The sequence below is a fragment of the Fusarium graminearum genome, chromosome 4 (assembly GCF_000240135.3).
Source record: "Fusarium graminearum PH-1 chromosome 4, whole genome shotgun sequence".
NCBI lineage: Eukaryota > Fungi > Ascomycota > Sordariomycetes > Hypocreales > Nectriaceae > Fusarium > Fusarium graminearum.
The window spans coordinates 3069601-3090677 of NC_026477.1; the positions used below are offsets into that span (position 1 = coordinate 3069601).

Sequence of the window (21077 nt, forward strand, 5' to 3'; positions counted from 1 at the left end):
CGGCCTGATTATGTACGTCGTATCGTTTAAACAGCTTATCGGCGACAGTTGGGGTGTGATGCAACGGCTGCAGGGAAAGCGCCACGCTTATCAGCTCATGCCGGGAGCATTATCTAGTGTTTGTATATAACTGGAAGGTGCCGTTGTATTGCGGCGAAGCAATGGCTTTCTATAATATGACTTTGCATTGAATGCTGTGATTCTCTAGGAGATCCCATTCTGGCTTCTTTTCATTCATAAATCAAATACTCGCGATAACTTTGTGTTTTCTAACTGATATCATGACCTCAGATCTTGCTGTGAGCAAGGAGGGTCTCTCAATTCCCGTAGGTCGGCCCATACTTGGAACGTACGAGTTCGTACCAGTTAATCCATCTAAAGCTCATTGATTTCTCCCTTTTCCTTAACGGAACCCCTTCTGAACGTAATGACACTGCAAATGCCATTCTCGAAGGCTTCAAAACTGCTGGCTTCATCTACCTCAAGAACCATCCCGTTTCTCCAAAAGAATTACAGCATGCATTTGACATGTCTGCCCGCTGGTTCGATCAGCCTCTCGAATCAAAAATGAAAGTTGTTTGGACGACACCAGAAGCCAACCGAGGCTACTCAGCTCCTGGTAGAGAGAAAGTCAGTCAGCTCACTGACCTGGCCGACGTTGAGAAGATGCGTGCTGCTTTGCCAGATATAAAAGAGAGTCTCGAGATTGGCCGTGAAAACGAAGCTGGACACCCGAATTATTGGCTTGAAGAGAGTGGCGAACTTGTAGGTTTCCGAAAGGACATGCTTGGGTTTTTCGAGCAGTGTCGCCAGTTGCACGTTGAGGTGATGAAAGCCATCGCTGTTGGCATGGGCCTTGACGATGGTTTCTTTGACGGTTTCGTTGACGTTGGGGATAACACGCTGCGTTTGTTGCACTACCCGTCAGTCCAGTCTAATGTCTTCAAGATGAACCCAGGAACTGTCAGAGCTGGAGAGCACAGTGTAAGTGACTCTTATAACTAAACTCGGGTTACTAATAGAACTAGGACTATGGTTCAATCACTCTCCTGTTTCAAGATGTTCGGGGTGGACTACAAGTCAAAAGCCCGACGGGCCAATTCGTCGATGCAACGCCTATTGAAGGTACTGTGGTCGTCAACGCTGGCGATTTACTCGCTAGATGGAGTAACGATATGATCAAGAGTACTATTCATAGAGTTGTCGAACCACCACAGAAAGAGGCAGAATCTTATCCCCCTCGTTACAGCATTGCGTAAGTAGCTGTTTGATAGTACACAATCTTGGGCTTTGGACTAATTTGAGAGCAGATACTTTTGCAACCCCAACTTCAAGAGTTTCATCGAGGCTATTCCGGGGACTTTTGAGACGGAGAAGGATAAGAAGTATGATGGTATCAACAGTGGTGATTACCTTGTTCAGAGATTGACTGCTACTTACTGATGTAGAAGTGGATTTAACAGATTGCAGAATAAAACGATTCATTTTATTTGTCTGTAGATTAACTTGATAGGAGCTTGTGGCTTGATTCAACTATCAGAGGCGACGAATTGTTGGGATATGCATGGTCAGCAACCTTGAGCCTGATCATTCGTATCATCTCTTCGTATAAGCGTCAATCATACTTTATCTCACTAACATTACGGCAGTATAAATTATACCTTAGTAGCTAAATAGTAGAAATGGAGTTTACTTACCTGTGTTCTGTATTATCAACTCTTTAATATCTATTGGCTACCTGGGCGGTACCTGAATACAGTGGTAAATCCCCCGTCCCCGTTCATGTCCCCACCAAAACCACTGACAGCAGCACGTTAAACCCGATGGGGAAGCTAGCTACATCCTAAAGTAAAATGGCCTCCTCAACATCTATTTTCCCATCTTGAATATCTGTACATATACAGAGCTTCAACCTCTTTTTCCAATCGCCAGCCTCTCAATCCGAGTGGCCCCTTCGCAGTCTCTGTATATTCAATCGCTACTCTTCACAAATCTGCTACAATGGCCGCCGACACTGCTGCCGCTACAAAGCGGCCCCTGAAGCCAGCTTCAACCGTTAACAAGGCCTATCTGATCTTCTACAACTTCGTCTCAGCCGTCCTATGGTCCGTCGTGCTCGGTCGCACTGTCATGCTGCTCGGCCTTCATGGGCCTGAGTATGTTTACCCCAATGTTGGCGAGTTCACAAAGTGGACGCAGACTTTGGCTGGCTTGGAAGTGATGCACTCGCTGCTCGGTACGATCTACCTGTCACTCCTCGAAATCCGGAATAATATACTAACATGCTTCTTCTCCAGGTGTCGTTCGCGCTCCCCTCTTCACAACTCTCATGCAAGTTTCATCACGCTTCCTCCTCGTCTGGGCCGTTGTCGACGTCTTCCCCTTCCTCGCCCTCTCGCCTTTCTATTCGTCCATGCTCATCGCCTGGTCCGTCACCGAGATCATCCGATACTCCTTCTTCGCCCTCACGCTGTCCGGTTTCCAGCCCAAGTTCCTTACTTGGTTGCGCTACAACACCTTCTTCGTGCTCTACCCTGTTGGTATCTTCAGCGAGTGCTGGCTCATCTGGTTGGCCACCGCGCCTGCGGGCCACCTCAATGAGCTGTACAAGTTTGCTCTGCAGGCTATTTTGGCCATCTATGTTCCTGGTAAGTGTTGGAAATCACAAATATTGAATGTTGACACTAACTTTGTGCAGGATCTTATGTCTTGTACTCGCACATGATGACCCAGAGACGCAAGGTTATGCGCAACATGAAGGCTCAGGGTCAGAAGGCCCAATAAATAAGAGTCACGGACGATATAGAGGGAATGTCAAAAAGTGGCTGGTTTACTGACCATTGGGACAATTGATATGGGCCGTTTACCTGGTCCAGTAATACATAGAGTCTAGGGAAACTATTTATTAAAAAGACGAAACATGTTAAAGAATATCCCGAACGCCTGCATCTTCAGGAGAAGGCTTCTCATCAGCCCAAGGGTTTTCCTCATGTAGAGGATTATCAGCAGGTTTCGGTGCTTCCTTCAGAAGCAATGGTTCTTCAGCACTTGTCTGGTACCAGTCGTTCTGCAACCAGTCGTGAATGAATTGTGTGGCATCTTGGGCCAGCTTGTTGTACCCCGGGTTCTCTTTCGGAGTAAACATGTCTAAAGCATTTATTAGCATATAAACCAACTCTTCGTGTAGGATCTGCAACTCACTCATGTGTGCCCCGGCCTCGTCTGTCGCCTTATCGTTGATGGCCTCCTTCCACACTCCCCCGGGCTGCTTCTTGGGAAGATTGCAGAACGTCCGATCTTTTCCCAGAACCGTCCCAACAAGGTTGATCTCCTTCGCTGGCGCCGCCTTTCCGAGACGAGTGTACATATTTGCAAAACCCACATCGAGCTCCTCTCGAAGTTGGAGGAGACACGACACACGCTTACGTAGCTCTTCTCCTCTGGCAAGACATCCCACAAACTCGAGATGTGAAGACGCCCAGGACCATCCTTCGCCCAGCTGGTCACGGTTCATCCATGCAGCTGCACCTCCTGCGGCCACAGCCCCAGCTGCACCGGCGTACATGGCCATCTTGCCCCATTTCTGCCACTGGCTACCACCAGACGCCGAGGGAGCCGGTAAAGCTCCAGCCGTCTTTGGGAGGGCTGGGGTTGTTGTGGCCGATGCAGCTTGTGTGGCACCCCAGAATGATGCTCCGAGTCCGCTCAACTGCGAGATGGCGCCTATAGCTTGCGAAGCAGTTTGATACTGATCCTCAGCACCATGGGCTACCACGCCGGGCGAAATGCCCAGGTAAGGAGTATCAAAGGCGAGAACACCCTGGATGTAGGGAAACATGAGAGAGTTGAAACTGGGTGTCTCGGATTTTTGAATGCCGTCTTCAGTGTAGATGGGCTTCTCAGAGGCCAAGCCGATAAGCATCTCAGCTGCCACGATACCACCCATAGAGTGACCGATGAGAATGGTGCGCACTGAGGGCTCTATCGTTGGTGAAGGCGTACCAGCTGCCACTTCCATGTCGATGACTCTGTCCTGCAGCCTATACGCAATAACATTAATCGACGTTGCTTATACTCTATCAAATAATGGGGGTGAATACTTACCAGTCACGAAAGTGACTCACGCAGTTTCCCAAATCTCCACGAGTCTCATATTTGGGATAGACGATCGACTCAACTTTGATCTTTGGCAGAGCCTCTCTCACCAAGTCACGCAGGTCCTTGGTAAACTGGTAGTCGACACCAAAAGTGTCCTCGCCGCCCTTGATCCGCGTTAGCTCAAACTGATTACGACTCCGAACTAGGATAATGCGGGGGAGGGGTAGACTTACCTTGAAGCCGTGAATAAAACAAAGAAGCAGTGTCTTCTTCATCTTCAAGTCTTTTCCATCTAACCCGATAGAGCAGGGGGAAAAGGGAGGTGTCACTGGAACGTTTATGCTTGTTTGTGTGTGTTGAAGGCGTGGCGAACAAGGACAAGCCTCGCTGGGCTGAGTTGGCAAAGACCAAGCTCAGGCAGGACACCTGACTTGATGTAACTGGAACTGTCAAACATTTTTACTCAAACATCTATGGTCACAACAACCATTTACCTGTCTACAATTCACATCATTCATAGTCACCATACAACTGTCAATGATCATTCTGCTAGATGAAAGTGACAACATGTCAAGCTTCTATTAAAATACATCCTACTGATATCTAAATACGTAATGCTGTTTCGCCGTCCCTTTACAGGCTCGACGCATTCCAAGATCCAAAGCAGTTCTTTGGCAAACCCATCAAAGAGCTCCAGATCATGCATCTTTATGGTGGTATTGAATCTCCTCTTCTGTCCTCGACCACATATTTGTTTATTGTCACCTGTCCTGCCCAACGCCATTGCATATATCATCAAACAATCGCCACCAACGGCGATGCAACTGTAGAGGTCGTTTTGTGACCCTTTTTCGAGATCAAGGGCACTGAGCTTTCTCAATAATACGTCCTTCATTCCTCGTCACTCTGTGCGGCAGTGCTACCGCCGTTCGCTTCTCTCGCGCTATTTGAAATCAACTTGATGCGAGTGCCGCTGGGTTGAGGTGTGCCGCCACTGCCAGAGGGCGCCACCGAACTGTCCTTGCCTCCTTCTTCAAGTTCTTGAAGTTCAGGATGCGCTGCCAGTTCTTCTTGGTACTTGGAGTTGAAGAATTCCTGTATAAAATTAGACGTTGTGACAAGTAAGGCTGGAACAAAGGGTCACTTACGTTCATGATCTTAGCATCCTGATACAGAATGCTTCCATCCTCGTTGTACGTTTGGCAGTTGCGGATCATCAGCTCGATGTCTTTCCGTAGTCCGCTCAACGAAGTGTACTCCTCCTTCTTAATTCGGGTCTGAATCTGGTTCATGCAAATGGGATTCTGAATGATGAGGTAGTAGTCGGCGTAGTCGCGCTTGGGAGGCAACTTGATGAAGGGTCCAATAATAAGGCGCTTGCCGGGGTCCGACTCGTCATCCTCTGGAGGTTCAATATCGTCCACCTCCATCGTCATGAGACCATCGTATAAGCTGCGAAGACTCTTCTGCAGTACTTCTCGCTGATGGGCTGGGATTCGTGACTCGAGACTGACCTTACTAGGTCGACCCTGAGGTCCGCGCCGCTTCTTGGGAGGTGGTTCATCGTTGCCCTCTTCAGCCTTGCGCTTCTCGTTCTTGCTACCTGGTTTGCGCCCTCGCTTCTTCGGGGTCTCGATCTCAATCTCAATCTCTTCGGTGCTTGCTCTACTGCCAGAAGGTGATTCATCCATCGAGCCGAGGATGGCGGATTTCTTTAACCTATTGTTGTCGCGCCTGTCCCTACGGGCTTGTTTGCGAGCAGCAGCAGCTTCAGGAGAATCATCGTCATCGTCCACTGCCATCAGCCATTGCTCTTCAGTGAGACCATCGTCATATTTGACCTTGGTGCGTTCACGAGCTCCACGGCCCAGTATGACTTCCTCGGTCTCTTCGTCCATTGGGTTGCCTTCGTTCAAATAAATCTCAGGCAATTCATCCTCACCCATTAGTCGACCCTTGGTGCCTGGCCCCGTGCCGTAAGGCGAAGTCTTCATCCGTTCCTCATCGAGCTTTTGGAAGACTGCTATCTCGTCATCGCTACGTGCCAGCAACATGTTGAGCTCTTCATCCTCCATCTCATCCTGATCGCCGGATTCGGCCATGTCGGCTGTCTCCAACAGAGTTCGAAGCATGGCGTCACGGTCGGTTTCTGATGATTTGTTATCGAAACGACCGGCTTGAATAACCTTTCCATCCATATCCAACTTGAATCGTGCTCGCTCAAGAATCTTCTCTTCGACTGAGTTAGAACTGATGAGTCGCAGAATTCGAACTTCGTTCTTTTGACCAATACGATGAGCACGATCCTGAGCCTGCAAATCTTGGTGAGGATTCCAATCAGAATCGTAGATGATAACTGTATCGGCTGTTTGCAAGTTGAGACCCAATCCACCGGCACGGGTCGAAAGCAAAAACATGAAGTACTTGGAGTCTGGGGCATTGAACTCCCTGAGCAGGTCGGAACGCTCGTCGGATTTGGTCGTACCATCCAATCGAAGATACTCCACCCGCCTGTATCGCAGGTAGTCCTCCATGATGTCCATGATAGCAGTCATTTGGAAGAACATGAGGACACGATGGCCGGTTGCTTGGTACTTGGGCAAAATCCTGTCCAGCAACTCAAATTTACCAGACGTTCGCCACAAGAGATCGTTGCTGATGTTGAGAGGATTCATGACATTCTCAACAACGTCAAACACAAATGGATGGTTACAAAGCTTTCGCAGCTGCATAATCATGTTGCTGAGTCCACGAGCACCCGTCTTGCCACCCTTGCCGTCACTAACAACAAGCTTGTTGTGGGTAACCATCTGCTTGTAGAGCTTGGATTGAAGTGCAGAAAACTTGCACTTGATGACCTTTTCCGTCTTGTCGGGAAGATCTTTCTCGACATCCTTCTTCAGACGACGCAGAAGGAAGGGTCGCAGAACCTTGTGAAGACGCCTGATAACAAGAATCTGCTCTTCTTCTGTGAGTTCCATCTTGTCCTGTCCGCCTGTGTTGGCAAAGGGAGTATTGAACCATTCATCGAAAGTTGTTGCAGACTTGAAGATGTTTGGCAAGACAAAGTTAAGCATAGCCCACAGCTCTGACAGATTGTTTTGCAATGGTGTACCAGTAAGAATGAGTCGGAAACGCGTATGGTAATACTGCTGAATGGTGTAGCTCAGCTTGGAGTTGGAGTTCTTCATTCGGTGGCCTTCGTCAATGATCATGTGGAACCACTTAATCTTGCTAAGGATAGGTCTGTCCTTGATGATGTATTCGTAGGTTGTGAGCAAAACCTGGAATCCGCCTTGGCGGATCCTGTCTTGTTGTAGCTTACGGGTGTTGGGGGGTCCCTTGTAAACAATGCGGTTTATAGTAGGTGCCCATCGCTCAAACTCCAGGTTCCAGTTGGTCAGTGTACTGAGAGGCACAATAACAAGATAGGGGCCGGGCTGCTGCTTTCGCTCAATCAGATAGGTAATTAGACTGATGGTTTGAATCGTCTTTCCGAGACCCATTTCATCAGCCAAAATACCGTTGAGGTTGTTGTTGTACAGCGAAATCATCCACTGCAGACCCTTGACCTGATACTCCTTGAGCTTGCCACCGACGAGCATGTCAGCTTGTCCGGTAACCTCTTCGCGAATACGATGTGCCACGGCATAGTAGTCGATCTTCTTGTTGCTCTCGTCGTCCTCATCATAGTCGCTGTTTTCTTCCATAGGCAGCTCATCTCCATCGCCATATCGCTCAGCGGCTTGGCGCTGCTGTGCTTTGACGGAGGAGGCAAGTTGGTGCAAGAAACCGTCAGTCTGCTTGAGCAAGTGCGTGATACGGGTATCCTTGGCCTGGTCAAGCAGCTTGAGGTACGCCTCTTCATCGTTGGCCTTGAGGGCTTGCAGACGTTGCTTAGCAGTTCTCTCAATACGCTTCTGCTCTTCCTTCTCAATGTTGAAGTGTTGCTGGTACATGAGACGAGACAACTTGTGTGATTTGTTCCGTTGAGAGGAAGCCGATTCCTGGATCTCTTTTCGGTGGTTGTTAATGGCACTGAGGAAGTCGGTGTGCTTCTTCTTCTCGCGGTTCTCCCGGGCATCCCGTTGCTGCTTCTCAAGCTTCTCTGTGATGCGAGCCTCACGCACATTTTGCTTCTTCATTCGGCGATAGCTGGATCGGTTGGTTGTCATTGCGAGATTATCATAATGCATCATTTGTCGCCCGATCTTATCGCGAAGTGCTCGCTGCTTAGCGTACAAAGCAATGCTCTTCATCTCAATGATTGCCTTGCGCTTGAGAGAGTCATCAGCCTCCAAGTTTTCCTTGGAGGAGTCCCAATGGGCCAGATCGCCAGGCAGGTTCTTCAACTCAGCATAGCGCTGTCTCATCCTGTTGGAAACAACGACTTCTCGCTCATATCGCAAGTGGTCAAAATCAATACCTGTAGGAAAGACGCCAGGAATAAACCATCGGTTCTTTCGTTGTGAGTGGTCAAAATACTTGATCTCAGGGCGAATCATGCTTGTGCCATATGGAGACTTTACTGTCTTGAACACGTGCGCCTTGGGAATTTCAGATCCATCATCTTCAGTTGCAGCCTCGGGTCCATTTTGCGAGTCTTTTTTGGGTTCGGAATCGGTTTGATTGTGTTTTGAGGCTTGTGCTGCTTGAGCAGTTTCGGAAATGGCAGCTTGCCTGCGCTGGCGCTGCTGGAAGATGAGTTTCTGCAGTGAATTTGACACTCCAACATTCTTTCCAAGTAGCTTGAAGGCATGGATCTGCTGTCTAAGGAGGCTCAGTTGTTGTTGGGTGAAATGGTTCGAAGATAACCCGGTCGAAGGGGAAGCACCAGCAGAAGCTGGAGTGGAGGAGCTCTGGTTCGGCATTGCAGATGCGTTGAGTGTGCTGGATACAGACTGAGTCGCTTGTGGTGAGCCTTGCTGGAGAGGTCGGCCAGGTATTACACCATTAACAGGCGAACCATTGGTCGCATTCTGCATTTGCTGTTTTTGCAGTTGTTGTTGCTGCATAAACTGCTGCTGGTTGCGTCTCATGTTATGCTGTTGTTGGAAGTTCATGAGGAACTGCGAGGCCTTGATGTATTCGGGATCTGTCGGCGGGACGCCCTGTTCTTTCATCTGCTTAAGTTTCTACACTTTGGATCAGCATGTGGAATCAAGTCGAAAGCATTGCCAGCGTAATTGAAGAAAGCCATACCCTGAAAACTTCTTCCGCCTGTTGCTTGGTCGCGCCAGCAGGCATTGGCGCGCCGGGATGCTGAACCGCGGGGGATGCATGCACCGAGGCCATGGTGAAGGAGATCTGTGCCGCGAAGCCCTGTGGCAGTTGAGTGGAATGATTAGATTGTGCAGTTACAGCTACCTATATCGCATATCGTGGGGGTGTAGGCGATAGTTGTCGCGCGCGGTGTAGCAAGCTTGGATGTCGCGAAAACGAAAGTGAAGCGTAATAGTAAAACAGGGGAGAGAATGAACGCGTCGAAATCGGAATTGAAAAATCAATGGTTTGGAAAACCCAAGAAGGCGTCGTCAAAAAGCAGGCGACACGCCGTGAACGGCGCGTGGGACAGCTGTGGTGTGGACCGCAACCTCCAAATTAGAAACGCGGCTAGATGGGTTGCTGGAGGCACGAGATGGACACTCCAAGTTCCAAAGAAAGGTTGAGTATTGAAGGAAAAGTATGCGATGTGGCAACACGGCGCGTTGGGAACCGGTACAAAAGACCAAAGTTGTGTGCAAATCGCGTGCAACACGGATTTGGTGGTTTCTCGAGATGAGAGCCGATGGTTTGAAATGGCCCTGGCGATTTTTTGGATGCGCGCGCTGGCCGGTTGATGATGGGGAGTGGTGAAGGCACAGCTGGACAAGATGCGGCGTGACGGTTGGTGCAGTTCTGAGTCGCTCCCTCACAGTATTTTTCAGCACGACCCCCCTGCAAAAGGCGACCGCGACTGAGTTTTATGCATAGGCGCCTGAGGCAGTCACGGATTTGTATTAAGTAATCAAGAGTACGCTTTCCTGGTTGGTTGACTAAAATTACATGCACGTGATACCCTTGAACGCCCCATGGGATGCTCTCAGAATAGGCGTTTTTGGAGTGCAACAATGCGAGACCGAAATAGCGAATAAACACCTGTACTTGAATGGTGTCGCTTGCTTCAGTCTAGAAAATGGTTTGGACATCCGTAATTTGGTGTTTGGGGCGCCCCTGCGGCTCGATACTCTGATGGAATGACAGAGACATGGCAGTGTTACAATCAGCTAGGGATGCTCTTATGGGCCTTTAGTCTGGATTTTTCGAATCCCAGAAACCTTGTTAAACCCCATGGCGTCTCCCAACGACTGTTAGTGCTCTCACCTCTTGAGCCTCTTCTTGTCAGGGCCGTCTTCTTCGTCGCTGAGCTCCGCATACTGGGTTTCAGGCTGCGTCTTGCTCCAAGCTTTGATGAACATTGGGTCTTTCTGAGCCTTGTCTGCGTACTTCAGCAAAGCTTCTCGAGGGTCTTCGTGTAGCATGCGCGCAAGAGGGATATTTTCTGCGATAGATTTCTCGTCGGGTGCGTTCTTCTGTAACGGAGTTTGTTGAGGCATGTACGGGCGTCGAGGATCCTTGGATCGGCCAGATACCGTAACACCGGCTTTCCTCGAGCCTCCTGTAGCGCCTGGTACCATGATGGCGTCGCCAGACACACCGACTGACTGGTCCATGGTCAATTCCGGATTGTCGTCGATATGGCGTTTCTTTGGTGCTCGCGACATGACATCTACAGCTCCCTTGTTCGACATCTGTGGGTTGTACAAAACGTGGGTTTCGGCATTAGCTGAACCTGTGATAATTTGATTAATCTTTGGGTGCCAATCAACTGTGATAAGTGGTGACCCAGGCGTTATTGGAGTGACGTGTTCCGCGCGCAGATTGCCGGGGTTCAGAATATGGAGGTGACCCGTAATGGAGCCTGTGATGATACTTGTCGAGTTTGGCGCATATTTGATGTTGCTTGTTGAGTAGTGGTCCGAGGTTGATGTGTGCGACACCGTGACGAGAGGCTTGGTGAATTTGCGTGTATCCCATAGTTTAATCAAGTCGTCGCCTCCTCTCGTGACTACCATGCGACCGTCTGATGATATGTCGATACCGCTGGTCCAAGTCTGGGGCTTGTGGGCGTCGCGAATCTCTCCTGCGGGTCGTGAGAAAGGACTGTTGCCACTATACATGACTAGCGAGCCATCAAGAGCTGATGCGACAAGCACATTGCTACCACCTTGGGCTGAAGACCCCCATGCGACCGCGGTCATCTTGGTGCGGCCCGCGGAGCCAGCAGCCTTGGATTTGAAGACGATAACATCCTTCTGGGATCGCTTGTTGTTGACATCCCAGATTCTCAATGTGCTGTCGGTGCCAGCAGTAATACATAAATTCTTGTCAGTAGGGTGCCATGTTCCAGTTGTGATTTCGGAAATGTGGCCCTTAGTATTGTGCATGTCACGAAGATACATATCTCCCTTTACGAATTCTGTAACAATGTCACCATCCCGAGACATGATCTTCGCTTGGGGGTGCGCGGAGACGCAGAGGAAAACGCCTCCAGCATGCGGGTTGAACTCGATGCGGTGGACGGGATGCGCTTCAGAGCTTGCAGAGGACGCTTTTTGTTCATATGGATCGACTGAGCGGAAAGCTCTCAGGGTGGTGGGAGTCATGGAGGCGAAATCGTGCAGCTTAACGGTGCAGTCTGTAGAAGCAGTTGCTAAACGTCCTCCTGCAGGATCGAGCGAAACGGTAGTTACAGCACGTTCGTGAGTTTTGAGAACAAGCTCGTGCGATACAGGAAATTCGTCTTCGTCATCGGAATCGTCGCTATCGTCGCTGTCGGAATCGTCGCTCGAATTACCCTTCTTCTTGGGTCCCTGGGCTTGTCCACCGCTGGCTTCCGGGGCCGTACTGGTCACTGTCCTGCGACTTCTGTCGAATTGGGCAGCGATATCGGCTTCTTTTGACTTCTTTCCAAAAGATGTGGGTAGAAATGCTCTCATAGGATCGTCTGCCGCCAGGTCGGGCACCTCAATCTCGAAATCGTCGTCGGAACTCATGGCGAATTGTTCGATCGCAGGTCGCCAAAGTGTAGAAGAAAGTAAAAGGTTAGGTGGGGAGAGGAAGGGTGGGAAAGGTTTATCAATGAGAGTGGCAGCAAACAGGCAGGGCAGGCATGCGGGCGGTCTGTCTGTGTGGTGACTGTGGTCTGGTCTGGTCTGTTTGAGCAGCTTGGCTTTGGGCGGTGCCAGTTGGGTTTGTCCACCGCCCCGGTTCTTTTATTAGCTCACGTTGAGGCAGTTGGCATGGATTGAATGGATATTTGTGTTTTGTTGCCCATTCAAGTGACATGGCCTCAATTGAATCAATGGCTTGTTCTATCTATTTACTTTTCTCGAACACATTGATCGCCTGTAACATGGCGCTACGTCGAATGGTTTTGCATCTTGTCAAGGTTTGCAATGTCTCAAATGCTACGTATCGTGAAGTGTGGTCGTGAACTTGAACGTCCTTTACACCGCCAGGTGGAGTTGGAAATAGATCATCAGACATGTCTCTTACATGGATCTACGTCCTTCTTTTCCATCCATGTAAGTAACTCTGTAATCACCTTTGAGTCTAAACGGTTTGGCCTAATCACAATACATTGGCGTACAAAACCGAGCGACCCGGTTGCTTGTACGGCACAAATTATCGCCAGTAACCCATTGCACAGCAATTACCTATAATGGGGACACTTTAGACTACATGGACTGATTTTAAGTATTAACTTTGTCTTTCTCCCTAATGTATCGAGTCAAATGTATGGTCACTGTTGAAAGCTTCCTGGTGGAATACCGATATGAGCAGATGAGGCAGCGATCCTAGTAGCCCGCTGCAACCTAAAAAGTATCACACATGACCCTCGTACTTCTTCTCCATATACCTAACTATCGCTAAGTAAGTATCTTAGTGGCATGATTTGATATTCTATTTATTATATAATTCACTTTACTGGTCTCGTGCGCCTACTTGTTCCTGACAATTGTTGTGATACGATACAGATGTAAGTAGCCGATTGGTTGCTCAGCTTGGCCCGCTTTCCGATTAGCGACACATCCATACTGACACCGTTAAGTTCAATTGTAGTTTACGCGACTGGTTCTCTAGGCGCGTACTTTCAACATCTTCTTACGACGCAAAAATGCCACCTGATCCGCTATTAGACGAAGACGAGCAATATGCATCGTCGGAAGACTCCGACTTTGCTCCAGACGATGCGCCCAATCAAGCTTCCGATCAATCTGATGTAGAGGATGAGAAGGATGATGGCGACAAATCAACTAACAAACGGAGTCGCCCTGCAGCCGACGAAGGCGCTGCTGATGCAGGGTACGATAACTCTGGTGACGAGGCGATCATAAAAAGGGGCGAGAAGCGCCGTAAAAAGACACAGACAAGAGGAGTGAACGAAGACGAAGACGGTGGTGAGGGTGGTTTGATCAAGACCCGGAGACAGCGCGCCGCAGAGTAAGTTTGTATTGTGCATTATTCTCAGTGATCGCACTAACTTAAGGTCGTAGAAAAGAGGAACGCAAGTATGCTACCAACAATGAGCCGGTCACAATCGACGTCGATGCGCTGTGGGCGCAAATGATATCCAAGACGCCCGTTCCCGGGACCAAGGTCGACGAACCCACCGACACAGATACAAACACCGATCCCACGAACAAGAAAGTAGCGTCAGCCGTGCAAGCCGCGGGCTCGACTGATTCAGATGATGCCTCAGCGATGATACGCATCAAGCGAACATACAACTTCGCTGGTCGGGTACACACAGAGGAAAAGCTTGTTGCGCGCGACTCAGCTGAGGCAAAGCTCTACCTTGCCTCGCAGGGCGATGTCCCTCCAACAGAGGGCCCCGAAAAGCGTGCTACAAGGAAAGCTTTCAGATCGGCTTTTGAGCCTCAGGTGGACCTCATGCCCCAGCGATCAGACCTGAATCTAGGAATGGCCGCACGAATCAAGGCTGGCAAGGAGGTCCAGGCCAAGAAACTCAATGTTGTGGACAAGAGTCGCATGGATTGGGCTGGTTATGTGGACAAGGAGGGTATCAAGGACGAGTTGGCGCTGGCTGGCAAGTCCAAGGATTCTTACATGGCAAGGGAAGACTTCTTAGCGAAGAGCGAAGCAATGAGAGACGAAGATTCAAGACGGGCGAGGCTGGCTGGAAAAGTTTAGGTTTTGTTCCTTACTGGCGTTACGGGTATGATACCATGGGTTGAATATTTGATCAATAGATTCGAGAGGAAACAAGGTATGCCTTGCAGGGTTGCCATACCAGATTCAATCAGATGTTATAAAATGATGCAATTTGTATCTCAATCACTCTAAATATACTTTCAAGATCTTGGATAATGGCATAAAAATTATAAATAACAGTATCGACGTTGCTCAAAGCTATCAATCACTGCCATGTGAATCGCATGGTGGGGCAGCCTTGTAGAAAAATGCAAGGCTGAAAAGCATAACAAAAAATTTACAATCAACATCATCACCCATCCTCTCGTCCTAACAACGCTCTACAAATCAAATCCGCCTGCTATGGCTATCCTAGGCAAGCGCAAGGCTGATTCCAAGCCTGCAATCTCCGAAGAAGATGCCGCTGCCATCTTCCGTCGACATTTCGAAGCGCAGTTCGCACCATTGCCCGATGCGAAGGAACCCAAATCCAGCTCAAAGAAGACAAAACATGACGATGAAAGCGACGAAGACGATGATGTCGAAGGAAGCGACAGCGATAGTAACGACGGTAGTGACAACGAGGACGAAGGTGAATGGGGTGGCCTCTCCGGCGGCGACTCAAGTGAGGAGGAAGAGGAAGAGCAGCCTCGAGTGATAGAAGTCGTGGACCACTCTGGAAAGCAACCAACAGCGACAGCCACAATGTCCAAACGAGAACTAAAGGCCTTTATGGTAATAATACCCTCCGTAGGATTTACGAGATATAAAACTGACATACATCACCAGTCATCACGCCCTCCAGACCAAACATTCACCAAATCCGAACCAACACCTGCAGCTACCCCATCCTCACCGAACGACCTCCCTGAAGACGCACCCTCTCTACTCGCACAAGATCTTGAACTTCGTCGACTTATCGCAGAATCACACCTCCTCGCCCCCACTATCTCAGCTTCTGGCACAACCGTTACACCAAAGACGTTCGCGGCTGGCCGTACTCGTCAGAAGGCTACAGACATGCGTGTTCAGGCCCTAGGATCCAAGGTATCTATTCATAAACAGGAGAAGATGCCTATGAACATGCGCAAAGGGATTGTGGCTGCAGCGGAGGCGCGAGAAACCAAACGTCGAAGAGAGGCTAAGGAGAACGGTATTATCCTTGAAAGGGAAACTGGTAAAAAGAAAGGACGTCAAGACCGGAGAAGAGACATGGCAGTCGATCGACCCGGCATCGGCAGACTCAGAGGAGCTGAGTTACGTCTCAGTGATAAAGACATCAAGGGCATAGAGGGAACAAGAGATACGTTTGGCAGACGGGGAAGGCGATAAGTCCACTATCTCACGGAGTATATTCATGTCCTAGTACAGCAATGAGGTGCATTGGCATTTCACCATCTGGTATCACACAAAGATTTGGGTAGCGTGTAAATCATACAAGTTTTTCTTCTAATTGCCAAGCTTCGGATCACTTTCGATCACTAGCGTTGGCTTCCACACAGGATATCTAAATACTCTAACAATCATCAAAGAACGGCAACTATTTATATATAGATGCATCCTTTGATACTCCTCGACATAATGCTGTCTTCATGATGCTCACAGGCCTTTATCGGAAGCTTGTCCCCGCTATCACAGCGTGGGTCTATCAAAGCCATATTTTGGACCACCGATGAGCGCTTCCAACCAAAAAAAAAAAAAAATTGTAGTAAAATATGAACATAGGAAAGTCAAGCTGAGTTGCACGCAAATACCGTTGCAAATTGCCACCAAAAATTCAAGCCGTAAATCCCTTGTAGTCATGATCTGTATGCAAATAAAATGACAAAAGTCGTACATAATTCAACCGTTACATCATGCCACTAGCGTTGATAGCAGCCGGTTGGCTCATTGTCATGGGCATGCTAAGGGTTTCGAGACTGTTGAAGGATTGTGTGGGTGCGTTGCTTGAGGGAGGAGTCGAGCCATGAGCGGCAGCGTTCAGGGAGCCGGTCACGTATGCGCTGTCAGAGTGAGGAGAAGCCTCTTCCAATGAGCCAAGATGGTCGTCACCGGAGAAGTCCTCCTCTTCATCACCAGACATGTGTAGTGAACCGTCCCCGCCGTCTTCGCGACCATGTGTGCGCTTGTGTCTGGAAGCGTTGTTAGTGGGTATGGATCAAAGGATGAATAACAAAACGTACTGTGCCAAATTGTCAGATCGTGAGAAGGCCTTGCTACAGTGAGGGCAAACATAGGGTCTCTCTTGTGTGTGTGTTCGAACGTGTCTGGGAAATAGATCAGTATCGATGAGATGCATTGTGACTGGAATGAATTCTTACCGCTTAAGATGTTCTAAACGCTTGAAGAGGCGGCCACAGGTAGGAATGGGGCAAGAGTGAGACTTCTGGGGATAAGGGCCAACTTCCATCACAGTAGCGGAACGGGCACGTCGGACAGCACCGTTGGAGGCAGGTGCAGATCGTCGCTGCTCGCTCATTGAGCCGTCGCCGTTGTATTCATCACCAGCGAGATGAGAGAAATCCTGATGGAGACCCATAGAATTGGTGGCGGGGCTTCCTTCCACGGTAGACAATGGCGTTCCGTGTCGGGACATGTTCTGGTGGTGGCTATTCATTGACATGCCAGAGGTGCTGTAAGATAGTCCGGGAGGTGAGTTGTCTGCAGACTCATCACCTTCGGCAACGGGACCAACAGAAGCGGAGACAGATCGTCTGAGATCTGAGGGCCGACGAACATGCGAGTGTGCTGGGTGAGAAGGGGCAGTTGGGGGTGCGATCGCCGACATAGATGGGGGGATGGATGAACGCCGTCTTCTCTGCTTATATGTCGGCGAACCTTCGATCACAGAGTAGACGTTGTTTGTACCATAGGGACGAGAGAACTGGGGGCCAGCCAAGTTGGATGGAGGGAGTTGAACCATGCCATTGAGTCCGTTCATGCTAGCCATATGATCTGGGATGGCGGAGTACAGGCCGGTCTCCTCGTTGGCGATGTACGCAGGTTCAGCAGAGATACCCAACGCCTGTTGCGGAGGTGTGATGGGTTCAAAAGAAATTCCTCGGTTGCTGTAGTCTTCGTACTGTGAGGAGACAAATGATGGGGCGGGTGAGTACTCGAGAGCATATGCGGGCATTGAAGCGTGGCGCTGGTGGCCTGTTGTGATAGGGATACCGTTCTGGTTGTACTGAACACGGGTGAAATCAGGTTCCCTCTTGACGGGGACAGCTTGGTGCATCGGGTGAGGCACCGCCATCGTTCCATAAGGTACCATTGCGTCCATCCCCTCCGCCAAAGGGGGCATGGACTGGGGCATCATTGTCGGGGGAGGAGGCATCGAGTCCATCGCTCGCATGACGGGAGATGTGGACTGACTCTGGGAGAAAGCAGATTGCTGGGCGCTGAAGGATGATGAGTTGGCTTGTTGAGCCTTTGTCAGTTGCTCGTAGAGCGACTGAGACGAGTCGTACTGGAAAGACAGTGCTGGTTCGCTGACAGCAACAGTGGTGGCTTCCTGGCCCATCTTCTCTCGCTTGAGGTCGCGTTCCAGCGCGTCAAGGAACAGGCGATCATGGGGGACGCTGTACCAGTAAAAGACTTTTTGCTTCTTCTGAGTTCGGATGCAGTTGTTCTTGTAAAGGAAGTCGAGGAAGGCGCTCTTGGGCTCCTCCAAAGAAGCATCAGTTCCAGACTTGAGGTTCCGCAAGTCAGAGAAGATACCCTCCTCGAATTTCTTCGAGTTCTTGACAGGTCGGCCGAAAGCCTGGAATCGGAAGGACAAGCATCGCACGATGTCGGTGCCAGAAATGTGGAAGAGGTTGTTCCAGAGAATGCATGAGACATATTCACCTGTGGGCAGCAGGAATCGGCGAATGTACTGGTCGGGTTGCCAGTCAACAGGGGCAGAGATCAGGAAGTACTTCAAGTTGTCGACTTGCTGCAGAGCGACCTGGGCATCATGAGGGAGAGCTTGCTGGGCCTCAGTGCTCAACATGAATGTTTCGGGCTTCTGAGGCGCCATTGCGGAGTGTTGCGAATACATCTTGTGGCGTTGTGAAAGTAATCCGTGACGTGACCGTGGTTGGTCAGTCTATTTGATGGCGCTCGACGGCCGAAGATGGTTGTCGAGGCGAGCCGAAGTGTCTGGATAATCGCAACCAGAGGTTCTGAATTGAGCAGTTGAGAGCAACTGAGTTTCGTTGATTGAAATGAAATGGTCGAGGCGCAGCCTGAGTCCGAGTGAATAAAGATGGTTGGAATGATGCTTATTGACCAAAATTCGAGACCAGCCCGGAATAATGGAATCGCTGCGCGAAACGATTCGAGACTCAGCAACCGCGTCAAGCGAATGCAGCTGAGGCGTGTAGAGTAGCAACCGTCAAGGCGTTGGCGATGGTGTGGGGTTCGAAGGCGATAGCAATCGAGCCAGATTAAAGCTATAAGCAAAGAGTAGAAAGCAAGAAGCGAAAACAGATCAACAGAGCCGATGGGCAATGTTCATCAAGCGGCTTCGTGGGTGGAAACGAAGGAAGGAAGCGGCGCGTTGATGATGAACTTGAGACGTCGGGGGTGAAGACGGCTTCTATTGAAATGGGAAGAGAAACGATTTTGAGAGCGAGTCCGGGATGAGACCGGGGAGTGTGGAGCGAGGAGCGAGGGAGGAGGGGGAGAGGGAGAGGAAAGTGAAGGGAAAACAAAACGACGAGAGGAAAAGATTTCAGAAGGGAAATCTGAACGGGTGGGTGAGCGAGGATATACGGGGGTTTAATGAGGTGCTGGTGTGGAAAGAGCAAGCGTATGTGTAGGGTCGCGCCGACAGACGGGCAAGAACAAGGTTAGGCAAAGCAAGTGAGTTGAGAGACAAGAGGTGGAAGGAGAACCCCGGCCATGCCATGTCGTTCCCACTCATCCATGAAAAGGAAAAGACAAGGAAGGTAACCTAAGGGCAAGTACCTGGCATGGATGGCAGGTGCAGGCCTATGGAGATGGGTGGGTTCCAATTAGGTTGGGATTGGACTTCTAGAGCACGCGCCAGCCTGAGAAAAGCGAGCGACGGCGTTGCGAGGGCGGGAGAGCAGCCACATACCACGCACGGTGCTTTTAGGAAGGCCTAGGTGGAGTGGACTTGCTCGTCAACAACGGGAGTAGCGGGGCTGCAGTAAGAGAAAGTAACATCGTGCCAATCAAGAATGTTCAGTGGAGGCTTTCTGTTTTTCCACGCTTGGGAAGGTACAGTGTGGCTGACTCTTTCTTTCTCTCCCCGGGTGTCATGCAAACACCAGGAAGTCATAGATCGTCCTTTGATAGTCCTCTGCTCCATGTCATTATTTGTGATGTTCTATAGATTCTTTGACTTTCACCCTCGTCCCTGACACTCCACTCTCACCGTCGCCTTAAAACGTTTGTTCTATGCTCTTTCCAGGGCTGCAAAACCCCTAGCTGGTCAAACAACAGGCCATTTTACTATGGCTGGAGGAGGAAGCACGAAACATCAAGACGATACGGTGCAGTACAGTGCCACACTTGACAGTGCCGCCCAGTCAAAGTCAGATGAAGAAGATCTTACACGTTGACTCGACATAGTACCTTCACAACCATGCTCACTGAACAATTCATGTCGAAAAGTGGGCTTGTGCTAGTTATTAGTGTGTCCAAGCCAATTTTGCTTTGATATCACCAGCATATCGGTGCACGGAAGGCGTTCAGAAACTCAGTCTGAGTGGCTTTTGCTCAACGAACTCTCGCCCGTACATAGTAGTCGAGCGTAATGGACGGGCGTTGACTCTCTATCAAGAGAAACCACATCGGTTCCCTGGCAGCTCAGAATGAATGAGCCAATTGATATGGACATCAACAACGCCCAACCAGTGTCTTTGTCACTGGCTCCCTTGTTTACTACCATGTACAGGACTGTTTGTATTACTACCACGAAATCGATAGGTTGGTTCCACGCCCCTGCTTCAAACAATCTACGCTCCCTTCCGCGTCGGACAACATTTACTGAATAGGGTCGAGGCCGAAGAGATCGACAAGGGTCGCGGAAACAAATCCAGAGTTACATTTGCAGCTAATAAGCAACGTGGGTAACGGTCCTCATTCTTGTCTTTGATTGCTGTCTCTCAGCCATTATCTTGCAGAGATGATGATTTTGAGAATAAATGGAACCTGAAACATAAAACACAAGTCACTCACAGACTGCCCGCGCCGTGCCCGGTTGTCTCAGCCCAACAATTGGTTCTCAGAACTCTCAGAGGCCTGTATTGAAAATTTAGGAGCCAATCTCCAGACCACCAGCATTGAATCCGCTGCCAGCTCTGAGATTCGATCGATAGACCTGTCAAATATGACCAGCAAACCCAAGGGTTACCTGACTTTGCATTTCTCTCAACCAACAGCATTGCATGTCGAACTCAATAGCTCAACTAATTCGGGGCATTTATCACCCATACCGCACACCGGAGGAGTGGGTTTTTCAGAGATTAGCAACTGCTGCTAGTCAGAATAGGCCGAGCCAGTAATCGATATTAGCGTCTTCGGCCGACCATATTTGATGATTATTATTGTTTTCTATGCAACTTTAAAGTCAGGGTTTCTCGCAAATACCAACGAGATATTGTGGCTTGTGCCAGTGCGAGGTCGTAATTTCCATCAAGATCCCAAGACCCATTCTCGGAGATCACTCTTATACTATGCGCTATAGTCTGGCGGTCAATTGTCATGGA

At 49.6% G+C, this 21077-nt stretch overlaps 8 protein-coding genes across 8 annotated transcripts; 4 read left to right on the top strand and 4 right to left on the bottom strand.

Annotated features, from left to right (window-relative positions):
• Nucleotides 1-172: 172 nt before the first annotated feature.
• FGSG_07303 (uncharacterized protein) lies at nt 173-1664 on the top strand. Its single transcript, XM_011328747.1, has 4 exons — nt 173-326; nt 382-984; nt 1029-1255; nt 1311-1664. The coding sequence occupies exons 1-4, from the start codon at nt 282-284 to the stop codon at nt 1441-1443; spliced, it is 1008 nt and encodes a 335-aa protein (XP_011327049.1). The 5' UTR covers nt 173-281; the 3' UTR covers nt 1444-1664.
• A 337-nt stretch (nt 1665-2001) lies between these two features.
• On the top strand, nt 2002-2784 carry FGSG_07304 (uncharacterized protein; the record flags this gene model as incomplete). The annotated part of the gene is made up of 3 exons (XM_011328748.1): nt 2002-2236; nt 2298-2648; nt 2699-2784. 3 exons carry the CDS (start codon nt 2002-2004, stop codon nt 2782-2784), a joined length of 672 nt encoding a protein of 223 aa, XP_011327050.1.
• Nucleotides 2785-2882: 98 nt separating this feature from the next.
• Nucleotides 2883-4373, bottom strand: FGSG_07305 (uncharacterized protein; the record flags this gene model as incomplete). Its single annotated transcript, XM_011328749.1, has 4 exons — nt 2883-3147; nt 3202-4040; nt 4105-4262; nt 4332-4373. The coding sequence occupies 4 exons, from the start codon at nt 4371-4373 to the stop codon at nt 2924-2926; spliced, it is 1263 nt and encodes a 420-aa protein (XP_011327051.1). The 3' UTR covers nt 2883-2923.
• Nucleotides 4374-4659: 286 nt separating this feature from the next.
• Nucleotides 4660-9393, bottom strand: FGSG_07306 (SNF2-family ATP-dependent chromatin remodeling factor snf22; the record flags this gene model as incomplete). Its single annotated transcript, XM_011328750.1, has 3 exons — nt 4660-5193; nt 5247-9233; nt 9301-9393. 3 exons carry the CDS (start codon nt 9391-9393, stop codon nt 4990-4992), a joined length of 4284 nt encoding a protein of 1427 aa, XP_011327052.1. The 3' UTR covers nt 4660-4989.
• Nucleotides 9394-10457: 1064 nt separating this feature from the next.
• On the bottom strand, nt 10458-12194 carry FGSG_07307 (uncharacterized protein; the record flags this gene model as incomplete). Its single annotated transcript, XM_011328751.1, has 1 exon — nt 10458-12194. The coding sequence occupies one exon, from the start codon at nt 12192-12194 to the stop codon at nt 10458-10460; it is 1737 nt and encodes a 578-aa protein (XP_011327053.1).
• A 1124-nt stretch (nt 12195-13318) lies between these two features.
• Nucleotides 13319-14464, top strand: FGSG_07308 (SWR1-complex protein 5; the record flags this gene model as incomplete). Its single annotated transcript, XM_011328752.1, has 2 exons — nt 13319-13644; nt 13698-14464. 2 exons carry the CDS (start codon nt 13319-13321, stop codon nt 14353-14355), a joined length of 984 nt encoding a protein of 327 aa, XP_011327054.1. The 3' UTR covers nt 14356-14464.
• Nucleotides 14465-14718: 254 nt separating this feature from the next.
• FGSG_07309 (uncharacterized protein) lies at nt 14719-15687 on the top strand (the record flags this gene model as incomplete). Its single annotated transcript, XM_011328753.1, has 1 exon — nt 14719-15687. One exon carries the CDS (start codon nt 14719-14721, stop codon nt 15685-15687), a length of 969 nt encoding a protein of 322 aa, XP_011327055.1.
• Nucleotides 15688-15784: 97 nt separating this feature from the next.
• Nucleotides 15785-19107, bottom strand: FGSG_07310 (transcription factor steA). The gene is made up of 3 exons (XM_011328754.1): nt 16677-19107; nt 16539-16622; nt 15785-16487 (listed from the first exon to the last, which is right to left on the bottom strand). Exons 1-3 carry the CDS (start codon nt 18395-18397, stop codon nt 16205-16207), a joined length of 2088 nt encoding a protein of 695 aa, XP_011327056.1. The 5' UTR covers nt 18398-19107; the 3' UTR covers nt 15785-16204.
• Nucleotides 19108-21077: the final 1970 nt, after the last annotated feature.

Bases quoted from the DNA above. Each gene is read 5' to 3' on its own strand.
- FGSG_07303 (XM_011328747.1), top strand. From the start codon at position 282: ATGACCTCAGATCTTGCTGTGAGCAAGGAGGGTCTCTCAATTCCC. The intron at 985-1,028 runs GTAAGTGACTCT...TAATAGAACTAG, and splicing joins TCAGAGCTGGAGAGCACAGT to GACTATGGTTCAATCACTCT. The intron at 1,256-1,310 runs GTAAGTAGCTGT...ATTTGAGAGCAG, and splicing joins CCCCCTCGTTACAGCATTGC to ATACTTTTGCAACCCCAACT.
- FGSG_07310 (XM_011328754.1), bottom strand. From the start codon at position 18,397: ATGTATTCGCAACACTCCGCAATGGCGCCTCAGAAGCCCGAAACATTC. The intron at 16,623-16,676 runs GTAAGAATTCAT...TCTATTTCCCAG, and splicing joins CGTTTAGAACATCTTAAGCG to ACACGTTCGAACACACACAC. The intron at 16,488-16,538 runs GTACGTTTTGTT...CAACGCTTCCAG, and splicing joins CGATCTGACAATTTGGCACA to ACACAAGCGCACACATGGTC.